Source organism: Bufo bufo, chromosome 2, assembly GCF_905171765.1.
Source record: "Bufo bufo chromosome 2, aBufBuf1.1, whole genome shotgun sequence".
Taxonomy (NCBI): domain Eukaryota; kingdom Metazoa; phylum Chordata; class Amphibia; order Anura; family Bufonidae; genus Bufo; species Bufo bufo.
The window spans coordinates 251,432,095-251,455,780 of record NC_053390.1 but is presented as its reverse complement, the minus strand read 5'-3'; the positions used below and the strand labels follow the sequence as shown (position 1 = coordinate 251,455,780).

The 23,686-nt window shown below is 44.2% G+C and overlaps 1 protein-coding gene across 1 annotated transcript in view; it reads right to left on the bottom strand.

Moving 5' to 3' along the window:
* Positions 1-2,149: 2,149 nt before the first annotated feature.
* Positions 2,150-23,686, bottom strand: part of DGCR2 (DiGeorge syndrome critical region gene 2) — an 82,595-nt gene continuing 61,058 nt past the window's right edge. The window contains exons 7-11 of the mRNA XM_040416372.1: positions 22,851-23,021; positions 21,346-21,549; positions 12,738-12,890; positions 6,371-6,607; positions 2,150-3,858 (exon numbers count right to left, since the gene is read on the bottom strand). Coding sequence (XP_040272306.1) covers positions 3,599-3,858; positions 6,371-6,607; positions 12,738-12,890; positions 21,346-21,549; positions 22,851-23,021 — 1,025 coding nt within the window. The 3' untranslated portion in view covers positions 2,150-3,598. The remainder of the gene's footprint in view (positions 3,859-6,370; positions 6,608-12,737; positions 12,891-21,345; positions 21,550-22,850; positions 23,022-23,686) is intronic.

The following is a 23,686-nucleotide window of genomic DNA, read 5'->3' as shown; positions in this document are numbered from 1 at the left end:
GGAGCAATGGGACCAAGACACAGTAATGTTCACAATGACAAACAATATGAAAATTCCATAATACAGCTTTATTTTGGCATCTGAAATGAAATGTTCTCACAGTAAAGGGAAAGAAAAATCAGTAGATTGTGTTAAATGAAGCTCAACAACTCAAAAAAACTAAAAAGTCACAGGGGCTGAACGATACAGCATTGGGTGTCATATCTACATGGTATATCAAAATTATTCACACATTGCCACAGGTAGAGTCAGTCCAAAAATCTGAAAATCGACATAGCAGAAACATTTCTGGACCTCCTGCCCCACAATAGTGGCTTGTAAACAATCCATTCACCAACTGGTAAGAACAGCCATCTCAAGGAGAATCTATAAAGGCACCCAGAACAACGGAGAAAATGGTGACACTTTACGGTCTGCTCTTAAAGGGATGGTCTGCTTTTAGGAGGAAACTGGACAACCCTTGGGATCCACCTGCAATATAGTGATAAGGGCTGCCACTCCAGTCCTCCCGACAGAGCTCTATTTACCTGGCTGCGGGGGTGACATGTGACTGATGCAGCCAATTCCATGGCCTCAGCAGTGCATCCAACGAGGCCGGTGATTGGCTGCAGCAAACAGGAGGTCACCGCTGCAGATAGGAAAACCAGAGCGGCAGCACGGAACCTCCGAGGTAAGTACTTACCACTTTATTGCAGGTGGCTCACAGAGCTGTCAATCCCTTTAGAGAAATAAAAAAAGCATATGCTGTTACAGCATATATGAGTTAGAGCTGGCAATACTGTCCAGCACTTGGGAGCGATTCCTTCGGAGTTTACTCAAAACCTGAAGTCTTCCTGTTGAGGGACCTTGACATTCAGTAGAGCCTCAATGCAAAATATGCAGCCCATGACCTTCAATGACTATACTGTATATGATCTATACACACCCTGTACTTCCATCTACAGTAATTCTCCTATGTGCTAGAAGAACTTCGCCCTTAAGCCTTGTGCCCGTGGGGGTCCAAATCTCCGTCGTGCCATATAGAAACACCCAGGGGTATTCAGGCCAAGATCTAAACATCTGTTTGCAAGACTCTTGTAATGAAGAGCTGATTTATCTACACCAGCTTGTGACATAGAGGTTCCTCCCTAACAAAACACTGTACACACTGTGTAGTCCATAAGCCACAACATACCTCTTTTTTTTGTCATTTATCCGGATGTTTCACTGGTATGGGAAAAATATTCCTGTAAAAACAGTGTTCATATACAGTAGTTCACTTGTGCAAACAAAAGTAGCCTTCAACCAGCTGCTTAGATCCCAGCTACCTGCGAGTATGATAAGGGAGTGATGCTGGATAGTATTTTAAATGAAGTATCTATCGTTACTAAAAGTTAATTGGATACTTTATAGGCCTAGTTAGAGAGTTGAGCGAACCTGCCTTTTGACAGGTTCGAGTTTTAAGCGAATTACGTAATGGATTCCATTCTCACGGAATCCATAACGTAATACAATGCCGGCATGCTAAATGGAAAGCCTTTAGAGAGGCATTCCCTCATAATACAAGTGTATGACCAGCAGAACGGAACCCTCGGGGCTGACCATACAGTGTATTATACAGCATGCCCGCGTTGAATTATGTGATGGATTCCGTGAGAACGGAATCAATCACGTAATGCACTTGAACCCCGAACTCAAACCTGCCAAAAGGCAGGTTCGCTCAACTCTAGGCCTTGAGTAACCTATGAATGCTTTGACAGTTGTCAATTTAAGACAAAAGCACACAGATTAGGCACCTAAAGATTGCATTATGTTACGCTATGTATTTAGATCTAGTGGCAACAACTAAAGGCCGAGCAAAACCGCACAGCTTTAAAAGTGGTGACATGAGGTCCTGTTTCACGGTTCCACAAAAGCATTGTGTCAAGCTTTTAGAAAATATTTTGTTGAGGACATTACAAAATCTGTAGTCTTCATAGTCTTTGTAGCATAGTAAAAGAAAAAAATATATGAAAATTCCTACGGTTTACCGACACATATTTTGTTTCTGTGTACGGGCAGGCCAAGAGCAATGAATATCTGGGTGCAGAATAGAAATCTTCTTGAACATGTTCTCAATTTGTAGTAAAAAATAAATAAATGTAGAAATCAAAAGTAAGCAATGATTATGCAGCTTAGGTCTTCAACAATGTTAAGCTCTGACATTTCTAAAGACCATTTAACTGTAGTACAGTATATTGTCCTGGGAAGCCATTTAGTGTCTACTATTAGAAAGTGCCAGTACGAAAAACAACTCAATTTTAACATACAAACAAGCAAACGCATGTTTAAAAGGCAAACCAAATTGACAATCTATGCAAAATAATTTCATTTGTCTAAACCCAGTGTTCTAACATCAAGGCCATGATATTCCATTCTAGTCTAGTTCAACAGTGAGGTCTCCGACTAAGGCCCAATGCACACGACCATATGCGTTTTGCAGTGCGCAACCTGTGGATCTGCAAAACACGGCTACCAACCACGTGCATGCCGCCATTTTACTTTCTCCCTTCTATAGCAATTTCCTAGCCTTGTCCGTAAAATGGACAAGTATAGTACAGGTTATATTTTTGTTGCGGGACTGTGGTGTGCTGTCTGGATTTTTTGCAGCCCCGTTGAAATGAATAGGTCCAAATCTGATCCACCAAAAATGCGGATCTTATGCGGAAAGAAATATGGGCACGTGCATGAGGCCTAAAGGAGGAAAATCTACCTAGACAGGCATCAAACTAGGAAACCTCCTTGAGAAAAAAATGTTTTTTTTTTTTTTTTTTGCAGCTATAAAACCCCAAACCCCTCCCTCCATTCCAATGAAATAACCCTAGCATATCATATGTCATCATGCTACGATATGGTTAATAAAGCATTTCGTATGGAAATCACTGTATATCACCTGAACTAAAGCAAAATATAAACACGGATGTGAATGTGGAAGTAGAAAGTCTTTGTTCATGAGTAAGGGAAAGTAGTATCTTAAAAGCTTCTGGTCCCAAGATTATCCACACCTTGCAGGTCTCGCATGTTCCGCGCATGTTCTACATCCAATTCCGCCCACGACCCCATGGCAGCTGAAACTCCGGTGAAAGTATTCCGAAAAATTCTGTCTCCTTTGCCTGTGCTTTATTCATTCTTTTACATTGTGCTGGAGCTGAGTTTACAGAATACGAGGGTCCCATGAATGCAGTCTCTTGCGCAATTATTGCAAGTTATTGAATTCAGAAAATAAAAGTACAATAAATTCAAAAATATGTATAAAAAATTCTACAGAAGACCACGTCTCCTCACACTCTCACACATACACTCAAGGGGGAATGGAGAAAGTGCAGCACTCGAAATGTAATATTTACATGATAATTCAATTTAAGATCATGGTGTAACGCGCCTGTTTAACACTTGACCCCCCTCAGTAGCTTTGTGTGCAATGGCAGAAACACCTTAGGTAGCAAGAGGGTTAATGATATTTTTTCTTTTCAAAAAAATAAGGATGTGTGATCTAGGAGCCTTCTTTCAGAATATTTCAGCTAATTCTTTCAACAGTTCAATTAGGTTTGCAATGTCATGGGCCGCTCTCAATCCAATCTCAAACAACAGTGTTCAGAGAACGGTTACTCGGTGAGGGCCCAGACTGACCAGCATTGGGGAAGGCTTCATTTTGAAGAATATTAGGGGCAACAAGTAGTGATGTGCTTCTGTCTGCAGAGTCTTCTGTATCACTTTGCGGCTGAGGCAGCGGTGGCACTGCAGGTGGCAGCGGTTCTTCTGTAGTTTGTGGCGAAGAGGCACTGCTACTGCTCGCTGTGGAGAGTTGCCCCAACCCAGCTGACTGCCGAGTTACTTGATCTTCACAATAGAGAGGAGAGAAGAGGGAAAAAAAGCGAAAATCAATATCCATTAACACTTTAGAGCCCATCCAAGACTACTTTAGTTTCAGCATATAGCCTTGTATCATGATAGCAAGACGCTATTAGAGACGATTGTCTCAGAACTCCATCTTAATAAAGCAAAGTTCTGTGAAATCCAGTCAGTCAATCTGCACCTCAATATGACTTAGGGCTCATACACACAGCTGTGACCAGTCTGGGTAACAAAGCACGTGTCCAACACATCTCTGGGACTGACAGCTCCTCTGACCTGAACTGTCTGCATCAGTCATTTACAATGCAGTGAGTTCATGTCTGACCGCATGTCTATTGTACTGTACTCTCATCATCATGTAAGTACAATACAATAGACCAGCAGACATACAGGAACTCACTATCATAAAGCACTATGATGTAATGAGTTCATATCACAGAAACCACTGTCGGTCTGAGAGATGTGGCTAACACATGGCCATGTGAATGAGCCCTTATGGACATGGCATTGCTCTCCTTTGCCCTGCGCTGAATCGCGCAGGGCAAAGGCATTTTATGGAGTTCCAGTGACGTACCGGGCTCTCCATAGGATAATCTAGGCGGAGGCTTCCGCCCAGCTGTGAGCCCAGTGACTTCACTGGCACTGATGGGAAGGCTTTAGCACTGCTCTATCCTTTAAAATGGCTAGGGCAGCGCTAAAGCCCACCCATCAGAGCCGGTGACTTCACCAGGAACACTGCTGGGAGGAAGCTCTGGACAGCAGTTTGTTGGTCTAAACCAGGGGTCTGCAACCTTTAAGACATAAAGAGCCACTTGGACCCGTTTCCGAAGGAAAAAAAAAAATGGGAGCCGCAAAACCATTGCGACATTTAAAACAAATATAACACTGCATATATTGTTTCTTACCTTAATGCTATATACAGGATCGTGCAGTCAGCTGTCAATCTGAAGAAAAAAATGACTTTTTCACTTAATGTAAAATATATTTTTGCAAATTAATAGCTAATTAAAATATTTAATTTACCTTTACTAGACCACCCCCAATCATGTGCCAGTAATACCAGACCCCCCCAATCATGTGCCAGTAATACCAGACCCCCTCCAATCATGTGCCAGTAATACCAGACCCCCCAATCATGTGCCAGTAATACCAGACCCCCCCAATCATGTGCCAGTAATACCAGACCCCCCTCCAATCATGTGCCAGTAATACCAGACCCCCCTCCAATCATGTGCCAGTAATACCAGACCCCCCAATCATGTGCCAGTAATACCAGACCCCCCCCAATCATGTGCCAGTAATACCAGACCCCCCTCCAATCATGTGCCAGTAATACCAGACCCCCACAATCATGTGCCAGTAATACCAGACCCCCCTCCAATCATGTGCCAGTAATACCAGACCCCCCTCCAATCATGTGCCAGTAATACCAGACCCCCCTCCAATCATGTGCCAGTAATACCAGACCCCCCTCCAATCATGTGCCAGTAATACCAGACCTCCCCAATCATGTGCCAGTAGTAATACCAGACCCCCCCCCCAATCATGTGCCAGTAGTAATACCAGACCCCGCCCAATCATGTGCCAGTAGTAATACCAGACCCCCCCCCCCCAAATCATGTGCCAGTAGTAATACCAGACCCCCCCCCCCCAAATCATGTACCAGTAGTAATACCAGACCCCCCCCCCCCCCCCAAATCATGTGCCAGTAGTAATACCAGACCCCCCCCCAATCATGTGCCAGAAGTAATACCAGACCCCCCCCCCAATCATGTGCCAGTAATTCCAGGGGCCCCCCCCCCCCAAATTCCCCAATCATGTGCCAGTATAATACCATTATGTGCCAGACAAAAAAATTAATAATTAACACTTATACTTACCTCTTTGGAGCGATGCGATGCAGGCCTCTTCCGGCCTGTGTCCAGACTCCAGCGCTGTGCGGCTCAGGTGGCGCAATGAAGTCATCGCGCCGCCTACGCCGGCCTCTGATAGGCTGCCGGCCTAGTAGTGTCGGCAGCCTATCAGAGGAACAGGAAAGGGACACACCTCCCTGCCCTGCTCATCCGCACAGCCTTCTGTTTGTATCGCTGTCCTGAGGACGGCGATGCAAACAGATCACTATGGAGATGAGCGCTTCGCTTCCACAATGGAAGCGCTCATCTCAGTGCCTGCCCAGCCGCTGCCGCACAGTGCCTGCCCCGCCGCCGCCGCACACACACACACACTGCTCATGCCGCACACACACTGCTCATGCCCATGCCAGAGCCGCGGCAAAGGTTCAAAAGAGCCGCATGCGGCTCCAGAGCCGCGGGTTGCTGACCACTGGTCTAAACAAAAAGAAGCCCTTGCAAGGGAGGGCATCGGAGCAGTTCATGCTTCAATACTGATATCACAGGGCCTATCTGGGTGAAATTCTGGGTATGTCTGGGTTCAGCTCTGAACCTGGACAACCCCTTTAACTGTACACATTTTGGCAAACAATTGAGAAATTCCTCACCAGTTGTGGAGCAAAGAATAATGTCAGGACATATTGAAGCTTCATATGGTGGTGGTGGACCATCCGGGGGGTGGATGTCAGAGTATTTATATGCAGTATATGGAGGAGGTGGTTCGTGAAAGTGGAAGGCTCCACCCTCTCCATCATCAGAAAGGTGGAGTGGTGTCAGGCCAGTGCCAAAGCCATCAGGTCCATAGTCAAATCCCGGCATTCTGCGACCCAAGTTAAAATGATGTACTGCAAGAGAAAAATAAACATATAGAAGTTATATAGCATAATATATTTGCTTTCCATCAAAAACCGTTACAGTAGAAATTGCTATTATATCTAGCTTACATTTTACACATTCTAACAAAAAAAGCTATTAAATAGAAAGAGATATTCTCAGGTTATCACGCACCTTGCCAATCGGGGAGAATGTCACACATTTTGGGCATCTTTTTACTACCAAAGGAAGATGAGCAGTTGCACAGCTGATCAATCCTTGGGCCTAAGTAGAATACATGTTGACTATCACCAGCATCTGGATGTGGCATATTTTTGGTCTATTTAGGTCTGGAGATCATGTGAAAATACATATATGTAAACCACAGCCAGAAGTTGCACCTATGATCTCTGCACATCTCGGCCATTTTTAGGAGGTGCCCTATGCTCAGCTTAGGTCAAACTGTTTGCCACAATCGTGATTTTTTTAATGCCATTTTTCTCCTTTGTTTGGTGCAAAATGGCATGAGGAAACCTGTAAGTGTAAAGTGCTGGATGGTGTTTTTACAATGTACCAGAAAATACATGGGAACAGAGTTTAATATAAAGATAAATGGAAAAACACCTAAATTAAATTATGTCAGAAATGTGAATATTGTCATCGCAGCAAAAATGAAGGTCTACTTTCAAACAGCATTTTTATGCCGATTACTTTCATAACATACATTTGTAGCAGTAGGAGCTTCAAGATACATAGTCCCAAATTCCCTGTGCAGAAAGGAAAATTATAAAATTCAGGCTGCGCAAAGCCACCACTAGAGGGAGCTTAGGCACTTACAGCATACTGTTACACTCGAAGCTCCCTCTAGTGGTGGTAGGCACTGACCACTGTAAAGATAAGAAATAATTATGCAAAGGATGAGCCTATTTAGATTAAGAGCACAAATTAGTGAAAACAAATCACTTTAATCCCTTAACAATACATCATGTATTATGTTATAAAAGTTTATGGTGTTGCAGGCTCACACGCTGACCTTGCTCCATACATGGTGGGTACCTGATATATAATACAGCTAACACCCATCCGGAGCGACCGGGATCGGCAATTATGTAAATCCAGGTCATTTACCTCTTCAGAGGCCACTGTCAATAGTGCACACACCATCTGTGGGGTTAGACAGAGGGAGGGGGCTCCACTGGCCTCAGATCAGAGTTCCTGCAGCAAACTTGCAGGACTCCAATCAGTTGCTATGACATCCTGGGGCCTTGTGAAGGTTTCCAGGCCTGTCACAGTAAAGTGCCTGCCAAGCTGTGTCTGAGGCACAGCTCGGCAACATTCTGTCAGAATCTCATACACTGGAATAGTATTCTATTGCAGTGTATAGGTATAGTACAGTTATAAGATCACTTGTGCAAGTCCACTAAGGGGACAAAAAATTACAGTAAAAAATAAAAATAAAACGCAAAATAAAAAATTCAAACCACCCCCTTTTCCAATTTTACACAATAAAAAACAGGCAATGCTGTGTCCAAAAATGTCAGAACTGTTAAAATATCCAAATATTTTTGAAGTGAAACATAACCGGAAAAAAAAAAAAAAAAAAAAAAAGTTGTAAAAATGTATTTTAAAAAATAAAATTATATATATTTGGTATCCGTGTTTTCATACTGACCCGCAGAATAATGTCATTTTTCCGCAGTGAACACTGTAAAAACAGTGGAGGGTGGAATTTTCTTTCAATTTCACACCACAAAGAACTTTTTCCAAGTTTTCCAATACAAATTATGGTAAATTTAATATTGCCATTAAAAAATACAACTTGTCCCCGCAAAAAATAAGCCTTCATATGGCTATGTGAATGAAACATTTTAAAAGTTGTGGCTTTTGGAAAGAAGAAAGGAAAAAACAAAAACACACAAAAACTTAACAGGTCAAGTATAATCAGTTTTGATCTTAACCACCTCAGCCCCCAGTGCTTAAACACCCTGAAAGACCAGGCCACTTTTTACACTTCTGACCTACACTACTTTCACCGTTTATTGCTCGGTCATGCAACTTACCACCCAAATGAATTTTACCTCCTTTTCTTCTCACTAATAGAGCTTTCATTTGGTGGTATTTCATTGCTGCTGACATTTTTACTTTTTTTGTTATTAATCGAAATTTAACGATTTTTTTGCAAAAAAATGACATTTTTCACTTTCAGTTGTAAAATTTTGCAAAAAAAAACGACATCCATATATAAATTTTGCTCTAAATTTATTGTTCTACATGTCTTTGATTAAAAAAAAATGTTTGGGTAAAAAAAAAATGGTTTGGGTAAAAGTTATAGCGTTTACAAACTATGGTACAAAAATGTGAATTTCCGCTTTTTGAAGCAGCTCTGACTTTCTGAGCACCTGTCATGTTTCCTGAGGTTCTACAATGGCCAGACAGTACAAACACCCCACAAATGACCCCATTTCGGAAAATACACACCCTAAGGTATTCGCTGATGGGCATAGTGAGTTCATAGAACTTTTTATTTTTTGTCACAAGTTAGCGGAAAATGATGATTTTTTTCTTTTTTTTTTTTTTTCTTACAAAGTCTCATATTCCACTAACTTGTGACAAAAAATAAAAACTTCCATGAACTCACTATGCCCATCACGAAATACCTTGGGGTCTCTTCTTTCCAAAATGGGGTCACTTGTGGGGTAGTTATACTGCCCTGGCATTCTAGGGGCCCAAATGTGTGGTAAGGAGTTTGAAATCAAATTCTGTAAAAAATGACGAGTGAAATCCGAAAGGTGCTCTTTGGAATGTGGGCCCCTTTGCCCACCTAGGCTGCAAAAAAGTGTCACACATCTGGTATCGCCGTATTCAGGAGACGTTGGGGAATGTGTTTTGGGGTGTCTTTTTACATATACCCATGCTGGGTGAGATAAATATCTTGGTCAAATGCCAACTTTGTATAAAAAAATGGGAAAAGTTGTCTTTTGCCAAGATATTTCTCTCACCCAGCATGGGTATATGTAAAATGACACCCCAAAACACATTCTCCACCTTCTCCTGAGTACGGAGATACCAGATGTGTGACACTTTTTTGCAGCCTAGGTGGGCAAAGGGGCCCATATTCCAAAGAGCACCTTTCGGATTTCACTCGTCATTTTTTACAGAATTTGATTTCAAACTCCTTACCACACATTTGGGCCCCTAGAATGCCAGGGCAGTATAACTACCCCACAAGTGACCCCATTTTGGAAAGAAGAGACCCCAGGGTATTCGCTGATGGGCATAGTGAGTTCATGGAAGTTTTTATTTTTTGTCACAAGTTAGTGGAATATGAGACTTTGTTTGAAAAAAAAAAAAAAAAAAAAAAATCATCATTTTCCACTAACTTGTGACAAAAAATAAAAAATTCTAGGAACTCGCCATGCCCCTCACGGAATACCTTGGGGTGTCTTCTTTCCAAAATGGGGTCACTTGTGGGGTAGTTATACTGCCCTGGCATTTTCCAGGGGCCCTAATGTGTGGTAAGTAGGTAAATGACCAGTGAAATCCGAAAGGTGCTCTTTGGAATGTGGGCCCCTTTGCCCACCTAGGCTGCAAAAAAGTGTCACACATCTGGTATCGCCGTATTCAGGAGACGTTGGGGAATGTGTTTTGGGGTGTCTTTTTACATATACCCATGCTGGGTGAGAGAAATATCTTGGCAAAAGACAACTTTTTCCATTTTTTTATACAAAGTTGGCATTTGACCAAGATATTTATCTCACCCAGCATGAGTATATATAAAATGACACCCCAAAACACATTCCCCAACTTCTCCTGAGTACGGCGATACCAGATGTGTGACACTTTTTTGCAGCCTAGATGCGCAAAGGGGCCCAAATTCCTTTTAGGAGGGCATTTTTAGACATTTGGATACCAGACTTCTTCTCACGCTTTGGGGCCCCTAGAATGCCAGGGCAGTATAAATACCCCACATGTGACCCCATTTTGGAAAGAAGACACCCCAAGGTATTCAATGAAGGGCATGGCGAGTTCATAGAAATTTTTTTTTTTTGGCACAAGTTAGCGGAAATTGATATTTTTTATTTTTTTCTCACAAAGTCTCCCGTTCCGCTAACTTGGGACAAAAATTTCAATCTTTCATGGACTCAATATGCCCCTCACGGAATACCTGGGGGTGTCTTCTTTCCGAAATGGGGTCACATGTGGGGTATTTATACTGCCCTGGCATTCTAGGGGTCCTAAAGCGTGAGAAGAAGTCTGGAATATAAATGTCTAAAAAATTTTACGCATTTGGATTCCGTGAGGGGTATGGTGAGTTCATGTGAGATTTTATTTTTTGTCACAAGTTAGTGGAATATGTGACTTTGTAAGAAAAAAAAAAAAATTCCGCTAACTTGGGCCAAAAAAAAAGACTGAATGCAGCCTTACAGAGGGGGGGGGGGGGGGGGGGGATCAATGACAGGGGGGTGATCAATGACAGGGGGGGTGATCAATGACAGGGGGGTGATCAGGGAGTCTATATGGGGTGATCACCCAACTGTCATTGATCACCCCCCTGTAAGGCTGCATTCAGACGTCCGTATGATTTTTACGGATCCGATCAGTCTATCAGTGGATCCGTAAAAATCATGCGGACATCTGAATGGAGCTTTACAGGGGGGTGATCAATGACAGAGGGGTAATCAATGACAGGGGGGTGATCAGGGAGTCTATATGGGGTGATCACCACAGTCATTGATCACTCCCCTGTAAGGCTGCATTCAGACGTCCGTATGATTTTTACGGATCCGATCAGTCTATCAGTGGATCCGTAAAAATCATGCGGACATCTGAATGGAGCTTTACAGGGGGGTGATCAATGACAGAGGGGTAATCAATGACAGGGGGGTGATCAGGGAGTCTATATGGGGTGATCACCACAGTCATTGATCACTCCCCTGTAAGGCTGCATTCAGACGTCCGTATGATTTTTACGGATCCGATCAGTCTATCAGTGGATCCGTAAAAATCATGCGGACATCTGAATGGAGCTTTACAGGGGGGTGATCAATGACAGGGGGGTGATCAGGGAGTCTATATGGGGTGATCACCTCCGTCATTTATCACTCCCCTGTAAGGCTGCATTCAGACGTCCGTATGATTTTTACGGATCCGATCAGTCTATCAGTGGATCCGTAAAAATCATGCGGACATCTGAATGGAGCTTTACAGGGGGGTGATCAATGACAGGGGGGTAATCAATGACAGGGGGGTGATCAGGGAGTCTATATGGGGTGATCAGGGGTGATCAAGGGCTAATAAGGGGTTAATAAGTGACCGGGGGGGGGGGGTGTAGTGTAGTGGTGCTTGGTGCAACATATTACTGAGCTGCCTGTGTCCTCTGGTGGTCGATCCAAACAAAGGGGACCACCAGAGGACCAGGTAGCAGGTATATTAGACGCTGTTATCAAAACAGCGTCTAATATACCTGTTAGGGGTTAAAAAAATCACATCTCCAGCCTGCCAGCGAACGATCGCCGCTGGCAGGCTGGAGATCCACTCGCTTACCTTCCGATCCTGTGTGCGCGCGTTCACAGGAAATCTCGCGTCTCGCGAGAGGACGCACCGGCGCGTCCACCCAGAACAACAGGACCGCCGCAAAGACGCAATCCTGCGTACGGCGGTCCTGAGGTGGTTAAAGAGGTAGAAACATGAGCATTTAAAAGGGGTTTTCCCATCTCAGACAATGGGGGCATATCGCTATGTCTTATCCCACCGCTGGGACCCGCACCTACAATAAGAACAGAGCTGGGAAATGAACGGAGGGCGCACTGCACATGCGCAGCCACCCTGCATTCATTTCTATGGGGCCGCCGAAAATAGCCGAGCACTGGCACTGGCTATTGCTGTCTGCTCTATAGAAATGAATGGGAGCATGGGCCGCGCATGCGCAGTGCGCTCCTATTCACTTCTATGGGAGCAGCGCTTGGTGGTGGGCAGACCCCGGGAAATCCGGGGTCCTCCAGCCACAGCGCCCACCGCTTTGTTCTCGTTGTAGATGCTGGTCCCAGCGGTGGGACCCGCACCTATCAGACAATGGGTGCATATCCTAGCGATATGCCCCCATTGTCTGAGATGGGAATACCCCTTTAAAATAGAGAACACATTTATAGGAAAATTGCTTACAGTTTGCTCCAATTAAAGATTCAATACGCTCCCTCCGTCTCTGACGCAGCCGATGAACCATGAACAGCAGAAGAGAGAGTATAAGGAAAGAGGAGATGCAGCTCACAATCAGACGCATTCCACTGGCCATTGAATCAAAAAGACTGCTTCCATCTAGGAATTGAGAGATAATAATTGGATTATAGCTAAAATTGCTGTGTGCTGTCATACAGTAAAATAAAGCCAAACAGTTATTAGGTTATGTTCACACCTGTTCACTGTGTACACCAAGAAAGTGTCAGACATACATGCTAAACGTGACCACAGGGTTTGTTACATTGGCAATACAGCAGCCAAAAAGATAATCTTTTCACCTCAGTCTTTGCCAATGTTGGTATAAACCACCACACTGAATAATCAATATGAATAATTAAAGACCTTTATTAGTACACATCAATAATGTTCATAATATTAAAAATCAATCACAACAGCGGCATACATACACAGAAAAAACAAAGCTACATTGGTCATGTAGTAAGTGGCTTCATATATCACATGGGTTTAATACATCATAATAAAGTGCCCAAAACCTATCATCTAAGGCAGGGGTGGCCAACCCGCGGCTCGCGAGCCGCATGCGGCTCCTTGTGCCTTTATTTGCGGCTCGCAGGAGAGCGGTGCGGCCAGTGATTACTCTCCTCTCTGCAGTGCGGTGGAAGGCTGGAACGAGGCGGAAGAGTGGAGGATTCAGAGCGCCGAGAGCGGGCACGTGACTCAGTCACTCACTGCAGCTCCGCCTCCTCCGGCAGAGAAGGCCGAAGCTGCAGTGCTTATCCCCGCCACCAGCCACCGATGTGCCCGCCCACTGCCCCACACCCCCATCTGTGAGTGTGTCTGTGTGACCTAATGCCCGCCCCCAGTCTTCAGTGCCAGCCCAGCAGCCAGATTCATCAGACCGCGGGCTGGGTCTATGGGGGCGGCAAGAAGAGGCGCAGTAAGCCAGGAGGACCTGCTTCCAGCTCCATAGTAAAATTTAATGAATGTTAATGGTGGACAGCAGGGCAGGGCAGTGGGCACTCAATCAGAGCAGCAGTGGCAGAGAGACTCACTGTGGCCAGCAGCAGCCATTTTAGTCTGATTACAGCCACTCTGCAGCTTTGGCTCTAATCTGACTGAAATGGCTGCTGCTGGCCTCAGTCTCTCTGCCACTGCTGCTCTGCCTTTTTTTTCCACAGGTGCCACTGCCCAGCACACCAAGTGTGTTTGAGCATATAGGCGGTCATCTGAGCATATGGGCGGTCATCTGAGCATATGGGCAGTCATCTGAGCATATGGGCAGTCATCTGAGCATATGGGCAGTCATCTGAGCATATGGGCAGTCATCTGAGCATATGGGCAGTCATCTGAGCATATGGGCGGTCATCTGAGCATGGGGCGGTCATCTGAGCATGGGGCGGTCATCTGAGCATGGGGCGGTCATCTGAGCATGGGGCGGTCATCTGAGCATGGGGCGGTCATCTGAGCATGGGGCGGTCATCTGAGCATGGGGCGGTCATCTGAGCATGGGGCGGTCATCTGAGCATGGGGCGGTCATCTGAGCATGGGGCGGTCATCTGAGCATGGGGCGGTCATCTGAGCATGGGGCGGTCATCTGAGCATGGGGCGGTCATCTGAGCATGGGGCGGTCATCTGAGCATGGGGCGGTCATCTGAGCATGGGGCGGTCATCTGAGCATGGGGCGGTCATCTGAGCATGGGGCGGTCATCTGAGCATGGGGCGGTCATCTGAGCATGGGGCGGTCATCTGAGCATGGGGCGGTCATCTGAGCATGGGGCGGTCATCTGAGAAATCTTGAAACACATTGTGAAAAACAAAGATTGCCAGAAGTCTCACTAAAGCTGTCTACACTACAGGTAGGAAAGGTGGTTTAAATGCACTTTTAAATGTTTGATAACTCAATTGCAGTAATACTGTCGTGTACACGCATATTTGTGTAAACGGATAGCTTGTGGCTCCTGGCAGTCATACGATATTTTTTTTCTGGCTCTGTGTGTCTGTAAGGTTGGCCACCCCTGATCTAAGGTATATGTGAGCAAGTAAAGTGCATAGTGCAAACCAGAAAGCTAGTATAAGTAACGGATATCACAAGACAATAGAAAATAAAAAGGCAGCCATGCATAGAAACCCCTGAGGAAGCCTATTAGCGAAACGTACGTCAGGGTTGGAGGCACATTGGTCTGTATTTTACATTCATTATGGGCTATGCTTTGTCCTTGTAATATTTTATTTAATTTGTGGTTTATACATTATTAAAATATTATTAATATTATTGATGTGTACTAATATAGGTCTCTGATTATTCATATTGATTATTCAGTGTGGTGGTTTTTGGTTCTATTGGGGTGTATACTTCATATGAAACACATGACCTAAATAGCAGTAGCTATCTAGTTAGTGTGTTTTGGGAAGGGGGGGTAATGTTGGTATAATTTACAGCTTTCAAGTAAAAAAAAAAAATTATTAATATAAAAGGATACGCTAAATGTACTTGTTGAGTGGCCCTGTTGCCAAGGTCAAATGCAGACAACAGAAAGGGATCGATATACAGTTTGTATATTTGTATTGATTTCAAGCCACACATGCATTTTCCAGAAAGTGCAACATTTTGAATCTATGCTGAATTTTTTTTTTTAATCAGATATTTTTTTATTAAACAAGTATTCAAGATACAGAAAAAAAATTAAAAAGAAAAAAAGGGATGGCTATAGACAATCAAATTTGGCATTCAGAAAATTGTCAAGATTTTTTCCATAATTGACATCCATATTTCAATAGGGAAAGCAAAAGAAACAAAAATATACCCTTTCAGGTGTAACACAAAATAAAATGAACTGCCCCCACCCCTCCTCCCAGCAATGAGACGGGTACTATAACATTTGAATAGGTAGCGTGTATCAGAACGTTGCAGAAGATAGAACGGTCACCCTTGATAAGGTCTTAGCCCCTTCACTTTCCATGATAAACTTGTCTCTCATCTCCTCCGCCCCAGATCACCCACCATAGTTATTATTCCCAATCCCGGTCTCGTATGTGCAAAAACCACCCGCAGCTCCGAGGCCACTCCTCCCATCACAGCCAAGGCAATCATAAGACAAACTATGCCGCATTGATCCTATAAGATATCCACTTTTCCCAGATTTTTGTGAACTTGGCCAAGCACTGCCTTTTAATATATACTCCTTTTTCCAGACAAAGAATCACGTCCATTCTGTTCAAAAATGCAACCCTAGAAGGGGGCTGGGGTCTAAGCCAGCATTTAGCAATTCATTTTCTGGCCTGGAAGAGCAAACGCTGCACCCCCAGGCACGAATTGCAATTTGTAATGTCCAACAGTCCCAACACACATGTCCTCGGACCAGGCTGGACCACAATGTGATAAGCATCTTTAATACAGTTAGCATGCCTGTCCAGAAATTCCGAAGCTCCCTACACACCCAGAACATGTGCATCAGGGATGCAGGACTCTCGCCCCCCATCTAGGGCAGGAAGCATCATTCCTAACCCCGATCTTGAACAGAAAGGATGGAGTCCGGTATACACGGTGAACAATAAGTAATTTACGCTGGCCCTCGCAGACTTCTAACTGAGGTGTTATTGCTAGTACTGCTTTCCATTGATCCTCTGATATATAACCGACCTCCCTCTCCCATTTTTGTTTGACCACCAAGGAGTCATGCCTCACAGATTTCACGAACAGATTCCTGTATATGGATGATATTAATCCACTCGAAGAGCCGCATGTGAGAATCTGTTGAAGCAATGGGACTGTTGTACATGTAAGCGACATAGATTTTGCACCTGGAATGCATGTCTTAAAGGGAACCGGTCATCAACTTTATGCTAAACTCACTGTGGGCAGTATAAAATAGTGACAGAAATGCTGATTTCAGCCGTGTGTCACTCATGAGCCAAAAGTAAGTGGTTGTTGAGAACCAGCATCATAATCATTGCAGCCCAGGCACTGAAAAGAGTCAAATCTACTTGAGAAGAGTCCTGGTTATTCATAATCTCCTGTTCTCTCACCCATCTGCTGATGATTGGCAGCTCTCTCCTAGAGAGGAAGAGAGAAAACTAGGTAGAAGACTGTCAGTCATCAGCAGGTGGGCAGGAGAGCAGGAATTCATGAATAACCAGGACTCTTCTCAGGTGGCCGGGACTCTTTTCAAGGCCCAGTCTGCAAGGATTGTGATGTTGGTTCTCAGCAACCACTTACTTTAACCTAGGATCTCTCAAAGCATGACTACAGGTCTCAGGAAGGACCAAGAGATGCTTGAAACGATGCACTCCCACTACATCAGAGCTGATCCCATTTTTGTATTGTACTCAGGGTAAGAGTACATTTTAAGTATCAGACAGACAAACCAACCAGTTTTCTGTGCTGTGTATCAGCTTTAGGCCTCTTGCACACGGCCGTTATGGTTGCAATTTGCAGTCCCCAATGCACGGGCAACGTCCATGCGGTGGCCAGGATGGATCCAGACCCATTCGACTTCAATGGGTCCGTGATCCGTCCGCACAAAGATCGAACAAGTTCAATTTTTTTGCGGAACGGAAGCACGGATCGGTACCCCACGGAAGCACTCCGCAGTGCTTCCGTTCTGTACCGCATCTCCGGATTTGCGGACCCATTCAAGTTAATGGGTCCGCATTCGTGATGCGGAATGCACACATCCAGTGCCCTGTGTGTTGAGGAACCGCCGTAAGTGACCCGCAATACGGCCACGTGAGCACAACGGCTGTGTGAAAGAGGCCTTATAGAGGCAACACTGGCAGGATTGCAAACAAAACATTTACAAACTGCTCCTTGGTTCCCTGCAATAATTCATTTTCTACTGTACGAAGCAGGCTGAAGACTTTACTGCCAAATTGAACTGCATGATGTACAGTTGTAAGCACAAACCATTAGCCACAAAGCCCTTTACAAAAAAAACACAGATTTATATTCTTTGAATAGTCAGATCCCATCATAAAATGTCTATTAAGATCTAATGTGTTGAAGGTGTTGTCCCATCTTGCCGCGACCAAGGCGAGATCCGGCTAAGTGCCAACCACTAGGTGACTGGGAAGCAACGGAGCGGGCCAAATCTTCTCTGTTCCAGTTGCTCCCATTGCAGTATAAAGGGGCTATGAAAACATTGTAGAACTGTTTCTCTAACTCAGAAACAGCATAGCTTTCTGTGCTATGTGGTTTCTGCAATGCAATGGGAGATAACGCAACAGTGAAGTACCAGCCTGCTCCATCGTTTCCCAGCCATGTCTCGCCTAAGTAATGGCGAGATCGGACAACACAGTAAGGGTCCATTCACACGTCCGTAAGTGTTTTGCGGATCCGCAAAACACGGACACCTGCAATGTGCGATCTGCAATTTGCAGATCCGCACATCACAGACACTATAATAGAAAATGCCTTTTCTGGTCCGCAATTGCGGACAAGAATAGGACATGTTCTATTTTTTCCAGGAACGAAATTGCGGATCCCGAAAAAACTGATGCGGATCCCGAAAAAACTGATGCGGATCCGCATCTGTTCCAGCCCCATTGAAAGTGAATGGGTCCGCAAATTGCGGAACGAATGTGGACCCAAATTACGGACGTGTGAATGGACCCTTAAAGGAAATGTGTCACCAAACATTTTAGGCTACTTTCACACTCGCGTTTTGTGCGGATCCGTCATGGACGGATCCGTTCAGATAATACAACTGTCTGCATCCGTTCAGAACAGATCAGTTTGTGTTATCTGGAACATTGCCAAGACGGATCAGTCTTGAACACCATTGAAAGTTAATGGGGACGGATCGGTTTTATATTGTGCCAGATTGTGTCAGAGAAAACTGATCCGTCCCCATTAACTTACATTGTGTGCCAGGACGGATCCGTTTGGCTCAGTTTCATCAGACGGACACCAAAACTGATGCAAACTGATGCATTCTGAGCAGATCCTTTTCCATTCAGAATGCATTAGGGAAAAACTGATCCGTTTTGGACCGCTTGTGAGAGCCCTGAACGGATCTCAGAAACAGAAAGCCAAAAGCGAGTGTGAAAGTAGCCTTATCTGCCAGTTTAAATCAAGTAGCGCGTATCCTTTTTTTCTAATTTGTTTTTATTTTCTGACTGCAGATTTATTTCTTCTATTTCCTGAACATTATTATAGGGGCAGCCATCTTGTCTGAGCTGTTCTTAAAGAGGACCTTTCACTTGTAAAAACAATGTGAACTAAGTATGCTGCCATATAGAGCGGCGCCCGGGGATCTCACTGCACTTACTATTATCCCCGGGCGCCGCGCCGTTCTCCTGTTATGCCCTCCGGTACCTTTGCTCCTTAAGTTATAGTAGGCGGTGTCTGCCCTTGTCCTGTGGGCATCTACTCCTCCTAGGCTGTAGCGCTGGCCATTCGCAGTGCACAGCTCACAGCCTGGGAGAAAAAAACCTCCCAGGCTGTGAGCTGCAATTGGCCAGCGCTGCAGCCTAGGAGAAGGAGACGCCCACAGGACAAGGGCAGACATCGCCTACTATAACTTAAGGAGCAAAGGTACCGGAGGGCATAACGGGAGAACGGAGCAGCGCCCGGGGATAATAGTAAGTGCAGTGAGATCCCCGGGCGCCGCTCTACATGGCAGCATACTTAGTTCACATTGTTTTTACAAGTGAAAGGTCCTCTTTAACAGCATTTAGAAAGCATTAAAGGGTTTCTGTCACCCCACTAAAGTGATTTTTTTTTTTTGGGCTAGTTAAATTAGTTATATAGCGATATCTGAAAATATAATAGTGTTCCTTACTTTGATCCAGCAGTTTAGTCAAAAAACGTTTTATCATATGCAAATTCGGTCTCTACCAGCAAGTAGGGCGTCTACTTGCTGGTAGCTGCTGCAGAAATCCGCCCCCTCCTCTTGTTGATTGACAGGGCCAGCCGGGATCTCCTCCTCCGGCCAGCCCTGTCGGCATTTCAAAAATCGCGCGCCCGTGTTGAATCTGCGCAGGCGCTCTGAGATGAGGAGGCTCGTCTCCTCAGAACTCCCTCAGTGCGCCTGCGCCGATGACGTCTTCTATTTCGATGATGTCATCGGCGCAGGCGCACTGAGGGAGCTCTGAGGAGACGAGCCTCCTCATCTCAGAGCGCCTGCGCAGATTCAACACGGCCGCGCGATTTTTGAAATGCCGACAGGGCTGGCCGGAGGAGGAGATCCCGGCTGGCCCTGTCAATCAACAAGAGGAGGGGGCGGATTTCTGCAGCAGCTACCAGCAAGTAGACGCCCTACTTGCTGGTAGAGACCGAATTTGCATATGATAAAACTTCGTTTTTTGACTAAACTGCTGGATCAAAGTAAGGAACACTATTATATTTTCATATATCGCTATATAACTAATTTAACTAGCCCAAAAAAAAAAAAATCACTTTAGTGGGGTGACAGAAACCCTTTAATAAAATTGCTTTACAGCAGCCCCATGGGCCATAGACTTCGATGGGAGAGTTCTCTAGGCATGCTCTGTGACATGTGCAGAGGTCATTGTACAAGGAAGGAGCAGACTGACAATCCGCTATTGTGAAAGGTGGATCCTGTCTTATCTATGCACAGAGGTGATATCATTACAGGCAGGATTAGAATGAGTTAAATGCAGTAAAGTGATCTGTATAAACCAAAAGTGGCGCCATAGTGGCCAGTGCAAAAACCGCAGGATATATATATATATATATATATATATATATAATCTGGAATACATGGAAAATTAAAAACATAAAAAAATTCTTTAAAAATGTATGCTAAACAAAAAAAAGGGATTTAAACAGCAGGTCATTTTCTGATGACACATTCCCTTTAAGGTCCTTTTACACAGACTTATTTAGCAGGCAATTATTTGGGACAAACAAAGGTGGAAAATCACAATGTCTTGAGACCTATGGGAAGAAGTGACTTCCATTGGGAGCAAACTACGGTCTTATTTAAACATGAATTTGTCATCTAGAATTCTAAGAACTGGTTCCTGGATATATAGGGCCTGCAGCCCACTAACCCATCTGGCTGAAGAGATTGCTACCAAAAATCTTTTTAATAGTAAATTAAGGGTTAAAAGGGACCAGAAGTCAGTCCTGATGTATAGAAACAGCAAACCAAGCAAGCATAGAGTATCCGAACTGAGCTTTCATAAATCACTAGACTTAATGAATAAGTAATAACTGCAATTCTTAAAAGGCGACACGGCTAAAAACAAAGGTTTCCACTGAGAACCAGAAAAAAATATAGTTTCTAATCAGATCACTCAAGTATTTTCTCAGTAATCAGTGTTTTTAAAATTAATACTTTCTAATTGTTGCAAATAGTTATAAAGGTTTTTCCGGCCCACTGGTCTGTTTACTTGGTCACAGCGATGACGCAACATCTACAACACAAGACTGCTGCAGCCAGGCAAACAGAGACCAGTAGGAAGCACTGGAGTGGTGGCACTAGAATAGAAGGGGGACTTTCCAGATGATTGCTGTATTTTATTATCTTAATTCATGTTCCTCCGCAAGGCCTTTTAAATAAAGAGTAAACACAATGCTACCTAAGCTTTCATTCCTGGCCAGTCTTACCAGGGTCCAGACAAGTGAATTTACAACATTCTTTTGGATCCTTGAGATACTGCTGGCATCCCTGTGGTTTCTCACATAGAGCAGCCACACACATTTCAGGTTCACCGTTGTGGCACGTGCAGCTGAGACATGGATCATCTCCTTTTGGGGTGAAATAATAGCCCTCATCTACAATGTTGTCTTTGATATCAACACAGGTCTGACCTGGAAAAAAAAAAAAAAGATTAAAAAACACATGTAGGTACACTACTAGTTTACAGTCTGCTGTCATATATCCCAGATACCCTTGCTCAATTTGCCTTCTTCATAGACGGTTTGATGCCTTTTTTCCCCATCCACAGCTCCTAAGAAATGTCTTCTCTTAAGTACTTATAAAGGTACTGTATCAGGATCTAAGGATAAGGGATAAGTGTCTGATCAGTGGGGATCTGATGCCGCTTCATTAATCTCTATGGACTGCCAAAGAGAAGCAGAGGACCGAGCTTGGCCAACTCTAGCAGAAAAGTATAGAGCAGCAAAGCACATGGGTGACCACCACTATTTATACAGCAGACACAGGACCCCGGTTTTTATGGCACATCCCTTTTAACACTTCAGTAGTGATCTGTCACTGTTAGTGAGCTGCTTTCACAAAAGATCTCTCCTACTTACACTTACTAAGCTGAGCTGCAGGGTAAGTTCCTTTAGTGACCACTGTAAAAAGGCATATTGGCAGTTATTTAACCCCTTGGCTACTAGAGGTTTTTCTGTTTTTTGGAATTTCATTTTTCTTCCCTATTTTCTGGTGGCCAAAATAAGAATTGCAGCATGAACACTTTCAGCCTCATCAGCAAGGCTGAGAGCGTTCAGCCCAACGACCAATGCCCGAATTGGCCACACGGGGCATCGGTAGGAAGCCCGGTTTTTGTGCGTTTAGGTGCCATGATCTCACTTGATCACGGCATCTAAAAGCATTTAATTACCGCGATCGGCATTATTGCCGGTCACGGTAATTAGCCGCAGGTCTCTGTTTTGTGAAACAGCAGAGATCTGCCGACCATGACGCCCACTGCACGTGCGAGCGTGCGCCATGTTCGCACATCGCTCCAGCGCCGTAGAGAACGGGTTAAGTGCTTTTCCATCTTTTACATATTGAAGACCTATCCTCCAGATTCAAGTGATTGGTAGCTGAGCTGCAGAACACTGACACTAGATGGTGATGGACAACACCTTTAAGTGGTTAAGAGCTGTTATAAGAAAATTGAAAGTTACTAATGCTTTTCCATAGGCTCTTGCAGACAGTCAATATAGTGCAAGGATTCTGACATTTCCCACATCTAGTGGCCATATGCTTTTTTCCTCCTTTTATTCTTCTAATTACTATTTCATGTTATGTTCTGGTTCTTCGTCTATTCCGAAAAATGTGATAATAAAATTGTCTTATGTAAAAGAGGGCCTTGGATGTGAAACCGCTAATAAACCAAATCTGAAAAAAAAAAACTAAAAAAAAACAAAAAACTACTTACTGCGTTTGCAAAGGAAGGAGGACTTTTCATAGCAGTTCTCAGCATACCAGCTATGGAGTCCATGATGCCGGAGAGATGGCAGATAGAAATACTGCAGCTGGGCACAAAGGATGTTCTCATTATCATACATGCCAAATATAGGCACTGGAGGTAAGAAAACTTCAGAGGAGCCTAGAAGAGTAAAAAGGAGACTTTGTTATTAGAGGCAATGCTAGCTTTGAAACTAGTAATTATACAGGATGGCCCACAAAAAATTAGCCGGCCTCCAGCGATAGTATGACCAGATGAACGAGGAAGTGGATTGTTATTTTTTAATTACCCACAAGTCACAAGATGCTGAAAGTGGTCCACGTTCCGGTCTCTACATCTTTGGGCAGGTCGGATTATGCTGGCTGATACGGCTAGTGATGCTGCAGATGGTGTTTGTAAGGTTTTCCTTTAGTTCATCCAGGGGATGTGGATTGTTAGTGGACACTTTCTGCTTTACATTTTCCCACAGATAAAAATCTCATGTGGACAAGTCTGAAGAACGTGGCGGCCATAACCTCTTGCTCACAGTCCATGAATCGTCACCAGTGAGTTCCTTGAGGTGCGGCATGGTGCCCAATCTTGTTGGAAAAAACAGGAATTTTTTTCTTTTCGCGTTAGTTGGTTGTAAAACTGTTCAGAGATGTCCAGGAAAATTGCAGGATTCACAGTTGATTTGAAGAAAATTTGGCGCAATATTCATGTTCCTGACACTGCGCACCAAATGCAAATTTACTGGTCGTGAAGTGGTGTTTTGTGAGTCAGATGGGGATTTTCAGCTGACTGGTACAGGGCTCCAGATGGCGACC